This window comes from Chroicocephalus ridibundus, chromosome 9, assembly GCF_963924245.1.
Source record: "Chroicocephalus ridibundus chromosome 9, bChrRid1.1, whole genome shotgun sequence".
In the NCBI taxonomy this organism is placed as follows: domain Eukaryota; kingdom Metazoa; phylum Chordata; class Aves; order Charadriiformes; family Laridae; genus Chroicocephalus; species Chroicocephalus ridibundus.
The window spans coordinates 41,851,854-41,870,796 of record NC_086292.1 but is presented as its reverse complement, the minus strand read 5'-3'; the positions used below and the strand labels follow the sequence as shown (position 1 = coordinate 41,870,796).

At 49.1% G+C, this 18,943-nt stretch overlaps 1 protein-coding gene across 3 annotated transcripts in view; it reads right to left on the bottom strand.

The window, feature by feature from the left end:
- Positions 1–18,943, bottom strand: part of NTRK3 (neurotrophic receptor tyrosine kinase 3) — a 218,835-nt gene that overhangs the window by 89,085 nt on the left and 110,807 nt on the right. For all 3 annotated transcript variants that reach the window (XM_063346504.1, XM_063346505.1, XM_063346506.1), the window contains exon 12: positions 8,528–8,716. In XM_063346504.1, coding sequence (XP_063202574.1) covers positions 8,528–8,716 — 189 coding nt within the window. The remainder of the gene's footprint in view (positions 1–8,527; positions 8,717–18,943) is intronic.

The window sequence follows — 18,943 nt, the reverse complement described above, 5'->3', positions numbered from 1 at the left end:
TATATTATACATTAAGCAGAGAGCAGTGCTGCTCCGCCTGCCCCGTCACTGCCTGCTCCATCCCTGCCTGCGTACACCATCTCCCCAGAGCCAGCCACCACAATAGGCCGGGAAACAAAAGTCCCCTTTGACATGAGAAGCTCTTTAGGCAGAATATCTTTTTATGTGGGTCTTTCCCCAGTTTTCAGGACTGAATGAGGTATTTTGGGCTGTCTAGCCCAAAAGCAGCACTCAAGGAAGGTTGGCTTGGGTTTTTTTTAACCTCTACTAACATACAGCTTCTCTGCTAGATCCTGGGCTGTACTTCTTGTCCCACAGGGCAGCACTAATAATGTTCCTGCTGTGTGTGTGGTCATGAAAAATTGCTCCAACTTCTAAACAATAGCAGCTATTTTTAATTAGGAATCATAATTTAACCAGCCAATGAACAAACAATGTTCTTCTAACCACAGAGACAGCTCTTCTAACTAGAGAGTCCCCACGCACTTCCAAGAGCTAGATTTTAAACCTGAAAACCAGCCTGGTTAGACTAAAAAGTCACAACACAGTGTCCTTACAAACTCTGGGAGCTGCCGGTGCCTATAGGGACACCCCACAGCCAGATCCCACAGGCACATCACCCTCATGCCTGGAACGCAGAGGTACCCCAGCCTCCAGATACTTTCCCAACAGCCAAGCATTATAAACCGCAGTAAACTAATTAAAAAGCAAGACAAAGGTTTAACTGATGGCCAAAAGAAATCAGGACCACAACTCTACCCACACGCACATACACACACCAGCTATTTTTAAAGCAACCCACAGCAAAATTCACACAATCAATGAACCATTAGGAGAACACTCTTGAACCCCCTTTCTTTACCCCTGACACCAGGACTGCCTGAGTTTGCAATAGCCTCGGGTCATGCACTGCTACCTCTTGTCTCGCAGGGATGAAGTCCTGGGCATGAGGAGCATTGGCTGATGAGCAGAGCCCTCCTTCCGCTGGCAGGGAGACCTCCTTCAGGTTTAAGAGCACCATGGAGTCAAGAGCGCTACAAGCGCAACTAGGCAGGGAGAAGCACCAATACCTGGGCATACAGCCAATAATGTAGAGAATGAAAACCTGCTTTATCCTCATTTCGTCCCAATCCTCTTCTCTGACCCTGCTACGATGAGTCTTGACTCATGCCAGACCACAGGTGAAAAGCACGCCTATGCTGTCAAGCTCTGAACACCCACTAGAAATTGGAGATGTAACCGTCTTTGATGGCTTCGGGCAATCCCTGGTAGGGGAACTGCCTAGTCAGGAGCATCGTGGCATCCCTGGTTTTGTCGAGGAAAGGCAGAGCTGCGAGGGCGCTCAGCAGAAATCCGCGTGCGCTTTGGCAGCGTCAGTTGAGAGGCGGAGGTGGCTGGCGCGTAGGTGTCACCGTGCAGGAAGCTGAGCCATGGACAATGAAGAAGAGCTGATTCAGCAAGTGTTTTATACCATGCCCATCCCACGGTGGACGTGTGAGCAGGTAGGGAACACATGCCCACGCCCGCAGGGATGGTGGTGTGTGCGTGAGCGCCAGGGGACGCTGTAAGAGCGGTGGGAGGGTGTGTGATCCCTTCTATGAGATGAGCAGGGGTCTGGATGCAAGATAGAGTGCACGTACACATCCTCCATGAGTTGGTTCATGCCTTGGCAGTCTGGTCCAACCCATTCGATGCAGGGACGATGTTGCCAGGCAGCGCAGGCAGCCTGCTGTGTTAGAGCCGCTCCGAATGCCCAGGAGAGGAAACCAGCTCATGACCTCCCCTCACCTGGCTTGTTAAATGCTTGACAATTCACATATCATGGTGTTCCCTTTCCGAAGTCGCCCCAAGCAAGTCAGCCCTACTTGCTGGCCCCACAGACACCAGGATTTAACAGTCCAGAGGAGATGCTTTCAGGCCAGAGCAGCAGACAGAGTTTTGTATGAGAAACACTTCCCTGTTCACTCCTTGATGTCTGTATCCAGGAGTATTTCCATCACCAACGCAGCCCCTCTGGAGGCAGGTCAACATTATCAGCCCAAAGCCATGTTCTGCTTGATTTAAGGGTTTCTTTTCCTAATGGATCCCCATCACCAGGAACCAACATGCTGTCATCCACCACAGCTGTGCTGCCAGCATGGCTTCCTCATGCTGGGGCTGGAGCTTCCTCAACTCCTTTTGGTCTCAGGTGTTGCTACAAATATCTTCAGCAAACACACGTTAAAGTAATAGAGAGAGGATCTAAAACCCAAGCAGCTGCAGGAGGTAGCCAGCTTGTGTGCAAACCAAGGCGGGTGCACCTTGCACCCAGAGCAAGGCAGGGCTGCCCTGCTGGCTACAGCAGCTCCTTCCAAAGCAGGCAGGAGCCCAGCAGAGCCACGTTTCTCATCCTCCCACACTGATTTTCTTTCTCTCCTTACAGCCACACAGACAACACCTGCAGAGCTGGCGGAGGGGCAAGGCATTTTGCCAGCCGTCCCAAAACAGCCTAAAAAAACTCTCATTGCTGTAGCCCATCACAGTAGGAATACTGAAGATTGACTCTCTGAGCATGAGGTCGCAACTCAAAGTACAGGTGCAATAGGTGGGATGGGCACTCTGCCTCTAGAAACACAGGTTGGACTTCTGAGTTCTAGAAAATGTGGATATTTCTTCCACTTGCTCTTTCAGAGCTAGATGACATAATGCAGAGCATAACATAGCCACAGGTAAGAAAAACCATCTGAGAGGGCTGGGGAGGGCTGAGCAGGTTGGATCAAGTCCCACTGGCCGTGGGGTCTCCTGTTAGTCAGATGTTGCAGCCTGGGCAACAGGAGGAGAAGGTGGTGCTGGGCACAAGGTCAGTTCAGTTCTGCTCTGGCGAAGGACAAAAGCAGTAATTTTAGTTGCTCACACTTTTTTTCAGGTACCTGCAACATCTGCTCTGGAAGCAGTGAGATAGAGCCTTTGGGTTTCTCCAACTTCCAAATTTCTAAGCAGGACGTCAGCACTGGGACCTCAGAGCAGTTTCTATGAGAGGCAACCGCAAACCAGAAGGAAGGAAATTTGGAGGCAGAAGGTGATTGCAGGGACCTCCAATGCCTTCCACCTGCTAACAGCTGAGTGTTGAGGTCAGGGCTTTTCCAGAGGCCCAAGCCACAAACCCAGGCTTTGCTAGGACAAATGAGGAGACACAGAATAGAGTGGCAAACCACCCATAAATACGTATACAGCTACTCATAGCTCCTTATTAAATCCCCTAAAAGTATCTCATATGGGTTGACTGAGGAGCACAGGACCATAATAAGACAGTGAGGAGCCACCAGGCAGAAGAGTCTCAACTCACAAGTGCCTACTTCAGAGAAGTAATGGGCGTCAGGTCCTGCTGGAGAAGACCCTGGGGTTTTCATGTTAGAGGACAGAAGAGGAAAAGAGAAGTTTGGAGAAATTGAAGAAACAGCAGAGACCTGTGGGAGAGACTGAGACCTTTCCAGCCTGGCTCCAGGCTTGGCACTGGGCAGCAGAGTCCTGCTGTCACCTCACACTGGGCTCCCCATTTATATTGCATGAAAATAATATTTGGCAAATCCTATTATGCCTGCGTGCGTGAAGAAAAGTTTCTCTTTTCCACTACCTACAGGTTCAGTCTTCTTTTTTTAGCCAAATGGAACTGCAAGCATTTATGGCTTTTTTTTTTTTTTACGTTGTTGTTGGTTTTGGCAAAAATGGGAACATGAACTGACCAAAAATAGAAATGCTGCATACTTTTTAGCTTCCCATGTCCAGGATGAACAAAACACACCAGGCAAACAAAAAGATTTTACAGTGGTAAGGGTAAAAATCCTTCCCATTTTTGTTTTCAAGACCTATTAGAAGCAGAGGGAAGGAAATCTCTTTGTTTAAAAATTATGATTTTTGAAGTGACCACAGTGTTCCTTTTAAACTGCACTGAAATACAAAATAAAGACAGGGTACCGAGTGAAAGAGTGCTGATGGCGCTTTTATTGTGTGATTTGCCTTGTTTTTTTTCTGAAGTACTTCTTTTTAGCCGATTACCATGTATTTACAGTTAGTGTAATTATATCTAATTACTTAATTAGCATGAATACGTGTAATTACTAACTTCGAATATGTAATTATGTCAGGGCAGCCTGTAATAAATGAGGTTGAAAAAAAACCCTCATTAGGACTCTATGGAAGGACGTCTGTCTCCACCCGTGTGGAGAATGCATCCCAGTCCCCAGACTGCGCCAGTCCTGGAAGAGGAGAACACAGGCAGCTCCGGTCGTGTCTAGCAACGACCTCCACCAAAATCAAACCATTTGCCTCAAAAGCCTTGGTGGGAACTGAGCATCCACTGCTGGGAGACAGACAGGGATCTGCAAAGCATCTGCCCCCCAGATTAATTTTCTCCGTTAAGGTTTGGATTTATTTTTTTTTTTCCCCTCTGATTTTTGTCATTCTCAAGAAGACCTCTTTGGTTGGACAAGAAATATGAGAGGAGAGAACAGAACGCAAATAGAACTGCAAAACTGTGCTGTGGCGTTTGAGTAAAGCTTGAGAGATCAGATCCAAGAACTTATCTACATCTGATGCATTGTCCTAATAATTAATTACTACTATTAAAGTAAAACAACCTTCCAAAACGTTTATTCTGAAACATTACCAGTCTTCCACTACAAAATTCTCCAGCTAATCATAATTACCCATTTTGCAAATTCGAACCCTGAACATCAGGAGATGGAGCTCAGGCTATAAGTTGCTGTTACTGCCAAGAAGCATATGTATGAAATCATGTCCTACCAACAGCCTCATGAACTCATTTCAAGCTGATGCTCCCCTTTTTTCCGCTGATCAGGAGATACCCAATGAAATGAGCTGACTTTTCCTGCCCAGAAGGACAGATAGCCATTTTCTGGACACAAATGAGGGTAGACTGGATCATGTTTTGCATTACCAAAACCTCTGACTATAGGATGGAGTCATGTGGTCCTACGTCATATCTCCTCATCACCTATTCTGTCCACAGTGCTTGCCACAATAAGTCCCGTTTCTCTCCTCTCATGTGTTTATTTCCAAATATAGAAAGGTGCAAACTCATCACAACCTGTCGCTCCTCCTGCTGACATCTGCCAAGCAGATACGCCACTTGGTTTCTCTTCCATATGCAGAAGATCATGAGAAAAAGACTATTTTAGTTTATTCTCCTGAAATTGATTTGTGATTGGACTGTCCCCATTGCCAAGCTCTTTGCTTAACCGCCCAGGTAGGGCTGAGGATGCCTGAAATGAGGACTGGTTGCAAACCCTAGTCCTGCCCAGTGTGCCATGGACTTAGAATGTAAAGAGATGGGGAGCATCTTCTCAAAGACTCAATGCTTCATCACGAGAAAACGGGGTGGCGCAGTTTCTCCCATGGCTTTTTGAGAAGCCCTCACCAGGAAGGGAAGGAGGACCCTGAGCCAAGCTCAGCCCTCCTGCTCCTCTAAATTAAGCAGTAGCAGAAAGTGGCAAGAGACCTGCACAAATCCCAGGAAGTCAGAGGTGAGAGCTGGCTCCTGTACCCTTCATCCTATCGACGGGAGAACAGCACATCCCCAGTGAGGAACACGCCTCTATCTCCTTGAGGACACGTTAACGAGAAGAGCCCACGGGCCAGTGTTGCACAGTGGGAACGAGAGGGGCTGCGGCTCCGCGGGCAGGGAGCTGCTCTCCATATTTCAGCTGCAATTCCATTATGCAGAGCTAAGTGGCTGGGAATAAACATCCGTCATCCCTGCGTGATAAGCGATGTTTGCTAGTATAGAGGGTGACAGAAATCTATATCACATCAATGTACTATTAATACTGCATTAAGCATATAGAGTTTGCTCTCCTCATTGCAGCGCTGTAATGGGTATCGGCATGTCCTCAACGCAGACAACATCCAAGAGCACAGGGATGCTTGCAGGAGGAAGGACGGAAGGAGAAAAGCCTCACGATGGGGAGAGGAATTGCTCGCTGAAGATGTTGCTCTAGCAACACCTCAGTGCAAAGAAGAGACGCTGGGTGCCACGGAGCACCTTTGCTCCCCAGCCGGGCAGAGCTTCTGTGGGAGGTGGGTGGCGTGGCAGGAAGGAGGTGACAGCTCACATCAGTACAGGCTCAGCTGGGCATCGAGGCACTCCCCAGTCCAGAGGAGTCCTCCTCTCTACAAGTGACAGCACATGAAGAAGTGTTTGTGTCTGAGCTCCGCACAGGGGGGAAAAGAAAAACCCTCCGGCGTGAAAACCATGGGGAGAACGGGAGCAAATATTCTCCAGCTCAGGTTGAAGTTGAGCAGAGCACATCGGATCAAACAAACCCCTTACAGCGAAAGTTCTCCCAAGCATGGTTAATTTAAAAGGTGAATTATAAAACTTTCCAGCCTCAAGCAAAGCCACCAGTGAAGTCAGAAGTTGTGTCCAAGTCAAATCCTGGGGACTAAAATACAAGACACACACCAAATCCAACCCTGCCTGAGGTCCTGAAGCCTGGGTTTTGCCCCATGAATGACAAATTGAAAAAAATAGATGGGCTTTCAGCCTGCCAGCATCCAGCTGTGGTTTGTCTCTTGTTAGCACCCAAATTGAGTGCCAGGGCGGGGGTTTGGTTTCAGTCCCGCTGCCTCGCAGCACTGGGATACCTGGAGCTCGGAGGTAGCAATTTGCTGTGGATTTCCAAGCATGGCAGTTGTCACTAATGCTGTATTTCATCCCTGTGGCACCTTCCACAGGAGAAGCAGCCCCAGATGCCACCCCCAAGCCACTCTGTGAACTCTTCAGATCCTAATCAAACAGCCCCTTGAAACTCCGAGGCCAAATCCTGCTGCGAGCGGCTTCCCCTGCAACCTGCCCAGCTCTGACAAGCCCCACAGGGCAAACGCTCAGAGCAGAACTCAGTCTTTTGAGGTTCAAGCTCTGCTACTGCACAGCGGCAACAGCGCCTGCGTCTTGCAATGGTCGGCGTGTAGATTAAAGAGATTCGAGAGACCACAGGAGGGGAAGGGAAAAAAAAATAAAGCGGGGGACCCCCTCCCTTCCCAAGCCATCAGAGTTTGTAAATCATTTTGAGATGAGGTGCTATAAGAAATGTAAAATATATAATTAACGGCACAGAAAAAAACATGCTACCTTCAGCTTCTCCTCTCCTGCCTAATCACCACCCTCTTCCTCCCCCTCTCTACAAACAGACCAAATTTAGCACATTAAAATGAAAATCAGAGGAAAGCCAAGCACGTTCATTGGGTACACCCCATCACTCCGGCAAGCAAAGCACGGTGATAACAGCTCAGGTGCCAACTCGCAGCACCCGGGAGGGGCTGCCCAGGGACACCTCCACGGGAGCAGCGGCTGCAGCTCCCCTTCCCCTGATGGGAGGAGCGGTGGCCGAGGAGCAGCGCGCTCCTGCTGAGCTCTTAATGCTGAATAAGTTTCCACAGGTTGGAAGATCAGCCTCCTCCCTCTTTCCAGGGGGCTGAGTTATGTCTCCTGCACTCATGAGTCAGCAGCAGGCAAGGGCAGAGCAGAGGCGACTTCAATGCAGCACTCTCTACCTCTGGCTGGGCCACAGAGATAGCACAAGTTGTGGTTTTTTCCCCTTTTTTCTGCAAGCTTTTTATTTTTCCAGGTCTGCCTGGAACCGAGACGAGCCAAAAGGATGAGCAATAGCAGGACAGAAACTTTATCCAAACCTCCTGCACTGCTCGGCTTGCATCTCGGAGCTGGTAAAGGCCTTGGAGAACTTGTCTATCAGCTGCGAGCCACGTGTCAGGGAGGGCTGCATCTCACCACTCACATAAGCAGCAGTGTGGGATTCCCAGAAAAGCATCCTTTTACCCAGCGCTTCTCTTTTCTGCTCCGAATTTAGGAACACAAAACGGAGAGGACCACTTGATCACCACCTGCTAGTCTAACGAGCCCAGTTCACAACCCAGATTTATACCAGGAAGATGCAAAAGCTTTACGGAAGCCCATGAAAACAAGACATCCAGCATCTAAGCCTCCTGTTCTTTATCTCCACTTATCTGCCCCATCTATGGCCATATGTCCTGAGCTTCTCCCTTGGCCCGGTGGGGAGCCAACAAGGCAGCCCCATGGCTGGGAAACTGCTGGAGGAGGAAGAGGAGGCAGGTCCTTTCCCCAGCCAGGCAGGGGTGACATCCATCCCCGTGCTCCCAGGCGGCTCTTGCTCACTTCTGGGACCTCACGCGTGGAGCCAACAAGGCAGAGCCCAGCTTCAAATGGCACTTTCAGGCAAGGGGGGAAGGTGACTGGTGGGTGGCGGAGGGAGGGTGAAAGGAGGTGAAGGTGAGGGTGGAAAGTCTTCTCTGGAAGCACCTACATGTATGTTGTGATTTCTGAAACCTGAGATTCGCTTGGTTTCTGGACCATACCAAGACCCACTCTCCTCAAAAATCTCCTTCTCTTCTTCCTCATCCTCTTAACCTCTCCCTCCTCACCCTCCTTCCCCCCTCTCCCCAACCTGACCCCTGGTCCTCGCAGGGGACTCCGGCCGGATCGGGCACTCACACGTGTCTGGCTTGTGGCAGTTGTGACCTTGTCGGAAGTACTGGGGGTTCTCGATGACAGGAATGCGGGTCATGCCGATCACCACCGTGTCCGGGCCAGCATCCAGGGATGAGGGCGTCGTGATGCCGTGATTGATGTGGTGGAGGGGACTGGCTGAATCCTCCTCTCCGCTGATCACTGCCACGGGACCTGCAAACACCACCACATCTGTTAGGCACAACAGGGGAAAGGGGACCCACGAGCCCTGCTGACCGCGCAAGGTAGGGATCACTGTAGATCAGCAGTGGATCACCACCAGCCCCTGGACAGGATGCCTGTCCTAGCACCCCTGGCAGCTGGCCCATCCCCAGGCAGCTCACAGGGCAGGGAAGACACCTCAAGTTTTCTTTCCTGGTTTTGGGGTAGCAGGCTGACAACCTTGCAGGGGTTCAAGTAGCTACAGGTGGCACCACAGCAGAGGTGAATCCCACACAAAGCCCTCTCCTGGGGGCTGTCACGAGATAGACCAGTTGCCTGGTTGCGGTGCCTGGCATCACGAGCTTGGCAGAATACATAACCAAGCTTAGACTGGAGAAACATCATGCCCAAAGAAGGTCTGTCACCCCAGACCCATATTCACACCATTTCTCTTGTCCAATATGCGTCGCCCATCTTGTTTCCCCTCCTCCAGTTTCACCCGGGCACACAGACCGAACCTTTCCATCAGGCTAATATCTGCAGAGACCCAAGATGTACTGGAGCGGATCCTGCTCAGCTCATGCTGCCTCCCACCCCACTGTCACGAATAGCAACATCTGCCCCTTAACCTCCTGACCCTAAAAAGCTCACAGCGCCATCAGATAGGCAAGGAAATAAAGTTATGAAGGAAAGGACATCCATACCTGAGAGCCAAGGCCTGCTTCACATGCAGAGCTATGTTATATGATTCTAGGCTTATGCTTTATTGTATTTTTAAACCTCCTAACTTGAGTCTTTGCCATCAGCTGCCAAGGCTGGAAAGCTTAGGGGACATCAGGCCTTAAAACATTATTCCCCAGTTCCATCTATTCTCACCCCTCCCGGGGCCTGACCTACCAGCCCATGCCTCAGACACCTGCATCATGAGGTGAAACCCTTTAATCCATGCTGCTTAAACATGGCATCCCAAGGAGCTGCACAACGCGGGGATTGCACTGCAACCTTCCATGAGGACCTCCTTTATATGTTCACATGGGAAGAAAAACCACACTTAATCAGAGATGCTCCTTTTCTCCTGCCTGGGTGCTACTAGGGGCTACCAGAGGCTCAATCGAAAACAAGCAGAGATGCTGTGCTGAGGCTTCAAACCTATTCAGAGAGGCCAGTCTTTAACCTAAGTTGCATAGAAAATACCTCTCTCCCATCAGTAATCTACGTCTAATTGCACAATTACTTTATTATGTAGCACTAGCAACAAAGAAGAGAGTCTTCAAGCCATTTTACTCTCCAGAGCCTCTGGGAGGGCAGGGCGAACACCGGCTCCGTGTAGTCATTCTGCCTGCATTAATCTAGTCTAAAGGCTGCTCGTTTTCAGAGCTTCAAGTATTGTTTGTTCTTCCAAGTGGGATATAACAAAGTTATTGTGTAATTAGCAGAGTCCTAGCAGCCTTGACAGGTGTTTTAGTCACAAGGAAAAAAAAAGGCTCTCCCTTTATTGTGAATCCCTTCTGGCAGGTTCTGGCTTTTTTTTTTCACATTGCTCCCTGGGCCAGCGTGACTTCCAGCCTTTGAGAGTCAAAGGCGAAATTCAGCTCTTGCCTCAAGATGCCTCTGTTGGGACTATGCACGCTGTATTTCTCCAAACGCAAAAAGCAAACAGGCAATTTCAGTTTGAATGACTTTTGTTCTTTCACGTCGTAAAGTCTTTGCATGCAAACCAGACGGATTGGGTTTTTGCACGGTGCGTGTGTCCCTTTGGCCATACCCTGTGCCGCTGGCCGTCCTGGCAGCGGTGGGAAGGGGAGACCTCTGCATTCCAAGGTGCAGTTTACAAAACAAGTCAAAAAAATATCAGCTGGCATAGACGTGTGTCAATTATTTGAGGAAAGACCATAAAGATCTCCCTTGCAGTGGAGCAGTGGGAGAGGCTATGGAGGGCTTATTGCTTTCCCTAAGGAGCCAAGATGCGGCTTCAAAGGAAGATACCTAATCACGCAGTAGGATGTGAAAGGCTTTTCTAGTGAAAGATACGAAGTCTTCGTTGTCCTCTGCTTCGGGAGCAGAAATCACACCTTTGTGACAGGGAGCAAAGAAGACATCTCCTACAGCGTTGATACTGGAGGGACATGGTTGGTTTCATAAACAACCACAGGACGGACGCCAGGCTGGCACAGTCCCTGCTGGGGACGTAGTTCTCGGAGGCTCACAAAGCCCTGCCAGCGTGTAACCCTTGCTGTCATTGCTTGCACAGCGCCTCCTCATTTTGAAGGAACACAGATCACAGCAGTGTCCCTCTGGCACAAGCAGGTTAAAAGGACATGGCACGATCAAGGAGGTCAGGTGCTTGTGAAACGAAGCACAGCCAGCATCTATTACTCAATGTTCCGACAGCAATTTTCTTTCCAATAAACAGATCCAGAGCCTGACCTTCTTTACGCTCCACAGGTTTTTTTTCTGCAGCTCACTTCTTAGGAGGTCTTTGTACATCTGTTATCCCTTGTTTCATGCCCCAAAACCTGCCCAAGATCTACGGGGCAAGAGGTAGCCATGTTGCACTGCCATTCCCCAGCAAACACTGGGTCCTGTGAATAGACTCAGCCTCTTAGTCATCCAGCTCAAGGTCATGCTGCCAAGCTCGGACATTTATAAGATCTACCAACCTTCAAAAGCCTCGGAGCTGAACTCTGATGCTCCACGACCATCTCAACCCGTTCCTATTTCTGCAAAAGTGGGAAACCCCAAGAACTGCCAAGGCAGTCGCAGTCCTGACATCACAGGGATAGTACACCACATAAAGTATATTCTATCCTTGCAATAATCCAAGGATAGTTTATTGCCTCTGACTGTATTTCCAGGTCTTGGAAAAAAAAAAAAACCACCCCAAAATAAATCACGTTCTCAAGACACCTAAGGAACACACTCGATGGATGCATGCACTACCTTTCAAGCTTTCAGAAACGTTTATGATGACGGTAGGCACTGAGCTGGCATGGACTATAACATATCATTCAACCAGTTCATCCCAATATCTTCCACAGGATATAATTGGATTAAAGATAATAATTTACAGTTGAGGACTTCTCCAAGTTTCTGCTATTAACTTTTGGGGTGGGTGGCGGGGGTGTTGAAATCTGGACAACGTCAACTCCTACAACGCAGACATGGTTCTATCACTTTCATTCTTACGTTCCCATCTCTTCTGGCTGGTCAGAGCTGAGGTCCAGTTCCCTCTAAGGACGTGGTCATTCTGTTGCCCCTCTGAGACTCAGACAAATGCTGGACTCACTGCATGAGCCTGAGACAAACTTTAAAAACATCATTGATATAAAGCTGTCACTGATCACTTTTATGGGTTTGACGATTGCTCTGACACTCAAAATATATACTGCCATTAGTAACTCTTGGAAATAAAGCAGCTACCTAGACTCCAGCTTTTTTTAATCTATCTTGGCAATAGCCTATATTTTTTGCCATTAAATAGGTAAAGAGGCTGATTTTCTGATGTATAATGATGATGAACGGCTTTATTTGGAAGAATTCTCACCAGCTTCAGCAGTGCATTTTCCAGGTAAGGTTTAAAGGAAAAATGGAGTAAAAAGAGAAAGAGACTACAGATTTTAAGATTTAGGTTTCCCTTCCACTTGACAAAGAAATGGGCAGAAGAACACAGAAAAGGAGCCAGTTTTGTACTGTAAAAATGCAGAATAATAGTCAAGGATAGCCTGGGGTAGCTCCTGATGTACCATCCTATGCTCTTAAAACACAATATGAAGTACTTTGGAGCTCCTCCGAAACTTGAAATCTAAAGAGTGATTCAGTAGCTGTTTCTGGGAATAACTCAGCCTGTGTCATGGACAAACATACCATGGATATTGACTATAAAAAGAGCCTATTTGTTAATACTTTAAGAAGCCTTCATATGTTCTGAGGATCAAATGTGTTACATCTATACTCTGAGAGGTTTTCAATGGCTCTCCTTCCATCCAAGCAGCAGTCTCCCCAGCCAGCAGCATCCACGCTGTCTGCAAGGACAGCATTTAGCTGCTCTCCATGCTAACCCCGTGCAGTTTTCCTGCCAGGGAAGCTATGCCAGCAGCAGCAATGGAGCCACAGAGCTGCAGGGAAAGGCTGGGGAGATATTCGGGCTTCCCAGGGCTACCCCTGGGTGAAGAGGTGGTCAACCCATGCTCCAGCCCAGAATTACGGACACTGCCAACCCGTCTCTTTGCGGCGTCAGTGGGAGAGTCAACAACAACAACCAGAAAATTGGGATCCAAATGAATCTGATGTTAACCAAAGAGCAGCGCGCCAGCTTGAAAACGTTTCTTTTGGAAATGTCCCAAGGAATAGTGCTGTTCTCCCACCCCTCCCACACCTCTGCAGCCAACTCCTCTTTCCCAGGAATGACGCCTCTTTGAAACACCTTTGCTCCCGGTCTCATCTCCACCCTCTTTTCTCCCCCAGCCTCCTGGGCAGGTATGCTCCATTCATCCCAGCAATGTTCCACCTCTTCTTGCTTCATATCCATCCTAATATTATCATCTCTGTAAATACCGAGCAAACACCCTTCCAGATTGCGCCCCAGTTTCTGCTTTGCAGAAAATCTCCGATTGTTCTCTATTCAGCCCTCCTCCCTGTGGCTAAACTGGAGTTCTGCTTGGTGTGTTCCTTCATCTCCTTGTTTATCTGTAAGCTCTGTAAAATAGGATATACCTTTTAGCCCATGTCTGCGAATCGCCTAGTTCATTCACAGTGTTATATGGACAACTCGTTACTTAAGAAAAATAAAGCAAATAATAATAAATAGCTTAGGGAGCCTCTATTTGCATGATCATATCATAATGGTAAATTATTTATCAAGGCTAAGAGCTATACTTTCTGATAAAACACGGGCTCAGGAATATAGGGTACTTTATAAATAACCACAGATTGGAAAAGATAAGATAATGGTCACTTCATACACATCCATAACATAATGAATGCTCCAAGGCAGACAGGTGAAGAACAACAAAAACTCCAGCTTGCTATCACAGTAACCTCTCCAAAGCAACAAAAATGATCGAAGGCGTAGAAAACATGACCTCCAAGGGAAAACTGAAAGAATTATGCTTTGTGTTGAGAGGAGAAGACCGAAGGGACACGTGATAACAGCCTTCAAATATGTAAAAGGTTGCAGCAAAGAGAAATATAATAGCTGTTCTCCGTGTCCACTGGGGATAAAACAAGAAATAATAGGTTTAAATTGCACAGAGGGAGATTAGGGTTTGAATGTTTTCCCTAATGCCTAGCAGTACGGATGGTTGAGCACTGGAACAGATAACCCAGGGATGCTGCAGGGGCTCAGCCGCTGCCGGGCTGGGAAGGGAAAGGTTAAAGAAATTTCTTTCAAGGACTTTTTAACTACAGGGCCTGGCACTGCTCAGAACCCTCCCAGGCTGCAGCAATTTTCACCTGCACCCAAAAGGCCCTCAGCGGGGAGTGCTTTTCCCTTATTGATGCTTCCAAAGAAACTCCAAGCTGGGACCTCATCGCTGGCGCCGCAGCCCAGGTTTGGGCAGCCTCCGAGGCACCACGGGTGCAGCACTGGACTGGCACAGGGCCGTGGGGACCGTGATTTCTCCACGTGGTTTCAGAGAGGACAACTCCATCCACATCCCGGGCCACGCGCTCAGGACAGAAGCGAAGTTTGCTGAAGCAGCAAGAGTGAAGAGGCAAGTGCTCGGGGCTACAGGGCAATCCCTCTCTCAGCACCCATGCCTCAGGGAGCCATCGCTCAGAACATCATTTTTGATCAAAAACGATCACTGCAAGAGCTAATTGTGCCATCTACATTTGCCTGTGTAATATAAAGGAGCCATATAATTAACCTACTTAATTAGGAACTGTATATGACCCATAACTAGAAAAAAAAAGCGCTCTCCCAGTAAAGTGGGTCACCGTGCATTGTATAGCAAGCACTGAAGCAGACCTCATTAAACTCCAATATATATTACATATAAAATCCCCCACTCCTCTGACTTCAAAACTCTGTTGGCACTTCCATATTTCCCTGATCTTAATCGTAAATGCTGTTCTTCAAAGGGCCATATCACCAGCTGGCAAGTAGATAGTTCCAAGACAGGATCTCTCAGCCTATCTTTACAACTCAGAGCTGTACATATGGAGATACACGTTTATTTTAACGCAGATAAAAAAACTAACCCCAAACTTCAGCTCATCAGGAAAAAAAAAAAATAATTAAAAAAAAATTTAAAAAATTCCAACCTTTTGTTGGAGCTGAAATCCAACCATCCCCCAGGGCTGATCTCTGCACCAGCACGGAAAGGAACTGAAACTCATAAAACAATAAGTGAAAGCACAACAAATACAATTAAAAATCTAGCTGTGCTCAGAGCAAGATTGCATTTACTGTCTCATAAAGAGAGCCTCGTCCTGTCAGGCAAACAAAAGGAAATCAATTTCTTAATTTTTATTGGCAGATGTGGGCACGGGGCCAAGTCAGCCCTTGGTGCCTGTGTGGAACCTGCTTGGAGCCAGACTGTCATGGGCTCCAGCCCGTCCCCTGCCCTCCTGCGATGGGAAGCAGCCGCTTCTCATTCCCAGGGTCACCGATCCCAACCATCCATCGTGGGATGGTCCATCATGTGGTGCCTCTTCCCCTAAGCCACAGCAGATCCCTAAACTTGTACAAAACACTGGGCTTTAACCAGAGATCCCTCTAATTCTAGCTCCCTCTGCGCTTGCTTTCTTGCCACCACCTCAAGCAGGTCCAAGAAGCTTTTCCCACACCTGCACAGCTCCTTTGTGTCCCCCTGCCCCCAATTCACCCTGGGATGTCCTCGCGTCCTTGCACAACCCCTGCCACATGCCACAGGAGCTGGAGGGCATGGCTGGAGAGGCTGGCCCGTACAGCACAGCTCTGGCTGGAACCACCCCATGACCAGCTGCGGAGTCTGCAAAGGTGCCAACCCCTCCTCTGCCACGGCCCACGGGGCACAGACTCTCCCATCAGCTTTTTTGGGAAACAGCACATACAAAAGCTCACATCCTTGAGCTTTGCAGGCAGATGAAGACTCCGAGAACGTAAATTTGAGCCCTTGAAGGCGTCTACTCCAAATCCTCAGCTTCCAGCCCTTCCAGCAGCAAAGGCAGGAGAAAATGGACAAGCAGCAATCCATTTTCCCTGCTCCTGAATGAGAGGATACATTTGCGGCCCTGACCATCTCAAGGAGTTGAAAATCCCACTGGCACTTCAGGGTGAAAGGGAATGAGGGGCAGGCCTGGGTGCCCTGCACCCACCAACCGCTCGGGTTGGACCCGTGGCTCTGCCCCCACCCTGCTGCCACCTTCCACCCTCTTTTACAGATGTGTTATCATACCAAAAAAAAAAAAAAAAAGGGCTGTCAGATATGTTGTCAAGGGGTGATCCCTGCACAAGCAATCCCCACAGCACTTCAGGATCTTCCTTGACAAAAGCAGTCTGCCAAAATGCTGCCGTTTACAAGATATTGACATTTCCTTCTCCCTCTGCTTTTTTCAGGCGTTTGCAGGAGGACAAGGCGGCTCTTGCTGCAAAGGAGGACACAGCAGCCCTGCACATTCCCCTCCTTGCCCATGGCCGGCCTCCAGCCACTCAGGTAGTCACAGTATGGAGCATCCCTCCAAGCCTCATCCAGGGGTAGAGGATCCCCAAACCTCTCCCAATCCTCCCATATCCGTCCCCCCCGCACACCTTTCTCAGGTTTATTTATTGAGCTTTGACACAAATCCTATAAGCGCTCACACTCAGGAACGGAAACATTAAGGTCAAATCATATAAAATATAAAGTCAATGCGTACGACGGCGCAAATGCGTAAAGCCCGCAGAACAAGCAACAGAAAACGCTTACAGTAAAAACGACGAGACAATCTGATAATTGAAAAGGGAGGGAGCCGACAAACCAGGGCCATGCGTGACAGCAAAGCCAGCCAGCAGCCCCAGGAAGGCAAAGCAGGATTTTTTTTTATATCTAGGCTTAAAGCTCCTGGCCCAGCGGTACCAAACCTCTTCAGCTCAGGAAGCGCATAAGCACGAAAGGGGCTGCAAACAGGGCACGGGGGTAACCGGGAGAATAGTTTAGATCCCGATCTTTAAGTAGCAACAAGCCAACACTTTTTCACACATAATAGGGGATGGTTAGTGGGAAGCCACTTTAATTGCCAACAGGAAAAGGTTTTTCACTGCTGAGGTCAGGTGAACCATCTAGCTAGTAATGCAGACAACAGGAGAGGAAGAAAAGTGTGTTTTATTCAATTGTTGCTGTGGGGAGGAAGACAGTATTTCGCCTGGCGATGCCAGTGCTGGAATTCAGACCATCCTCACTCACGTTCCAGCATTCCCCCCTGACACTGCCTTCCCTATCTGCTGGTCAGGAGCCAATTTTTCCCACCGCTGGGTGTGCATGCTCCCTGCGGGATGTGAGGAACCAGCTGGGGTCCAACACATCCATCCTTGCAGAGAAACTCCCCCTGAGATGGCATCTTGGCACGGCAGAGCCAGCACCAGCAGCTTCCAGAGCAGAGAAACACGCACCTGGATGAGGCAGAAGGACTCGCTGTCCGGGGACTGTGCACAGCCAAACGCCCTCCATGGCCACACTGCAGCCCCTCCTGCCCCAGCCCCAGGGTCAAGGCTCAGAAAGGGCTGGTGGGACGTTTGGGTGGCTGTTGGGTACCAGATGTGCAATGAGACATCAAAACAAGGTCCCTGTTGCCTTATCTCCCATGCACAAGACTGTCATTTGCATCCCTCTTCATGGGATCAGCTCCATTTGAAACCAAAACCTCATTTTCTTCCCCCAGGTCTCCATCATCCCACTGCACCCAGCCCCCAGCTCCAGAGCTGGGCACCATCCTGCCTGGCCCAAAGTCTCCACTTATTGCCATTTACCTTTTTTTAGTCTGTTCTTCCTCTTGACTAGAGATTTGCCTCTTGGTTTTTTTCCAAACAAAGTCACCAAGCTGTCACCTCGGGGGCACCTTGAACCCCAGAGCGGCGCAGGCTTTACGAGGCAAGAGCCGGGCAGCAGCTGGGTAAAGGCCGCAGCAGCACCTATTAATCTCTTGGCTCACTCATCCCTATCACAGACACACCATAAAAATGATATAAGCGTTTCATTCAAACGGTGCTGCAGAGGGAGTGGGGAAGAGCACGGGGCCAATTGATTCCCAGTATGTCTGCTCTTTACCTCCAGATATAAATACAACAGCAAAATCAATCGGAATAACATCATATCAGCTTTCTAATCTCTTCTGTTCGCAAGACACGCTTTATATACTGCGGCATTTCCTACAGCTTGTCTACAGGAGGCCCCGGCACCTTGGCATCCCCCAACCATCTCATGTACAGGCACTTCATCACTCCCGGCCACTCCAGTGGAAAGCTTTGAGATATCCAGATCAAATCCACAGCTCTTCCCCTGCTCCGTACGGGAGATGTGGAGATGTTTCCCAAAGCAACGTGCCTCATCCACACAAGAGCAGCGCTAACGTGCACCTGCTGAGCCCTGGGTCAGGTTAGCGCTTGCTAGAAGGGAGATGCTTGCTCACTCACACCTCTTCCCGAGAGGATGGCGGCTTGCTCAGCGTTGATGGGCGTCCAAGGTGCACTCAGATCTGCTGCTGAGCACACCCAGGGGAACAGTCCCCCTGACACAGGGACATAGGCGAGGCAGCAGCAGCATCTGCTTTCCCCACACCCTCAGGGCCCCATGGCTGCATTCACAGGGGCTCGCGTATGGCCCTTGAATCATAGAACAGTTTGGGTTGGAAGGGATCTTTAAAGGTCACTTAGTCCAATCCTCCCCGCAATGACCAGGGACATCTTCCACCAGCCCAGGTTGCTCAGAGCCCCGTCCGACCTGACCTTGAATGTTTCCAGTGATGAGGCATCTACCACTGCCCTGGGCAACCTGGGCCAGTGTTTCACCACCCTCAGCATAAAAAAATTCTTCCTTATATCTAGTCTAAATCTTCCCTCTTTTAGTCTAAAACCATTACCCCTTGTTCTATCACAACACACCCTGCTAAAACATTTGTCCCCCGATGCCCTGATGGCATTTTACTTCCTCATGAGCATCCAGCACCCAGGGGCCGGGTGACCCCACGCAAACACCCGGTGCAGGGCTGCATGCTCAGCGCTGAGCGGACACATTTCCTTTCTGCATTTCCAATTTATCATCAGCCCAAGGCTTTCATCCT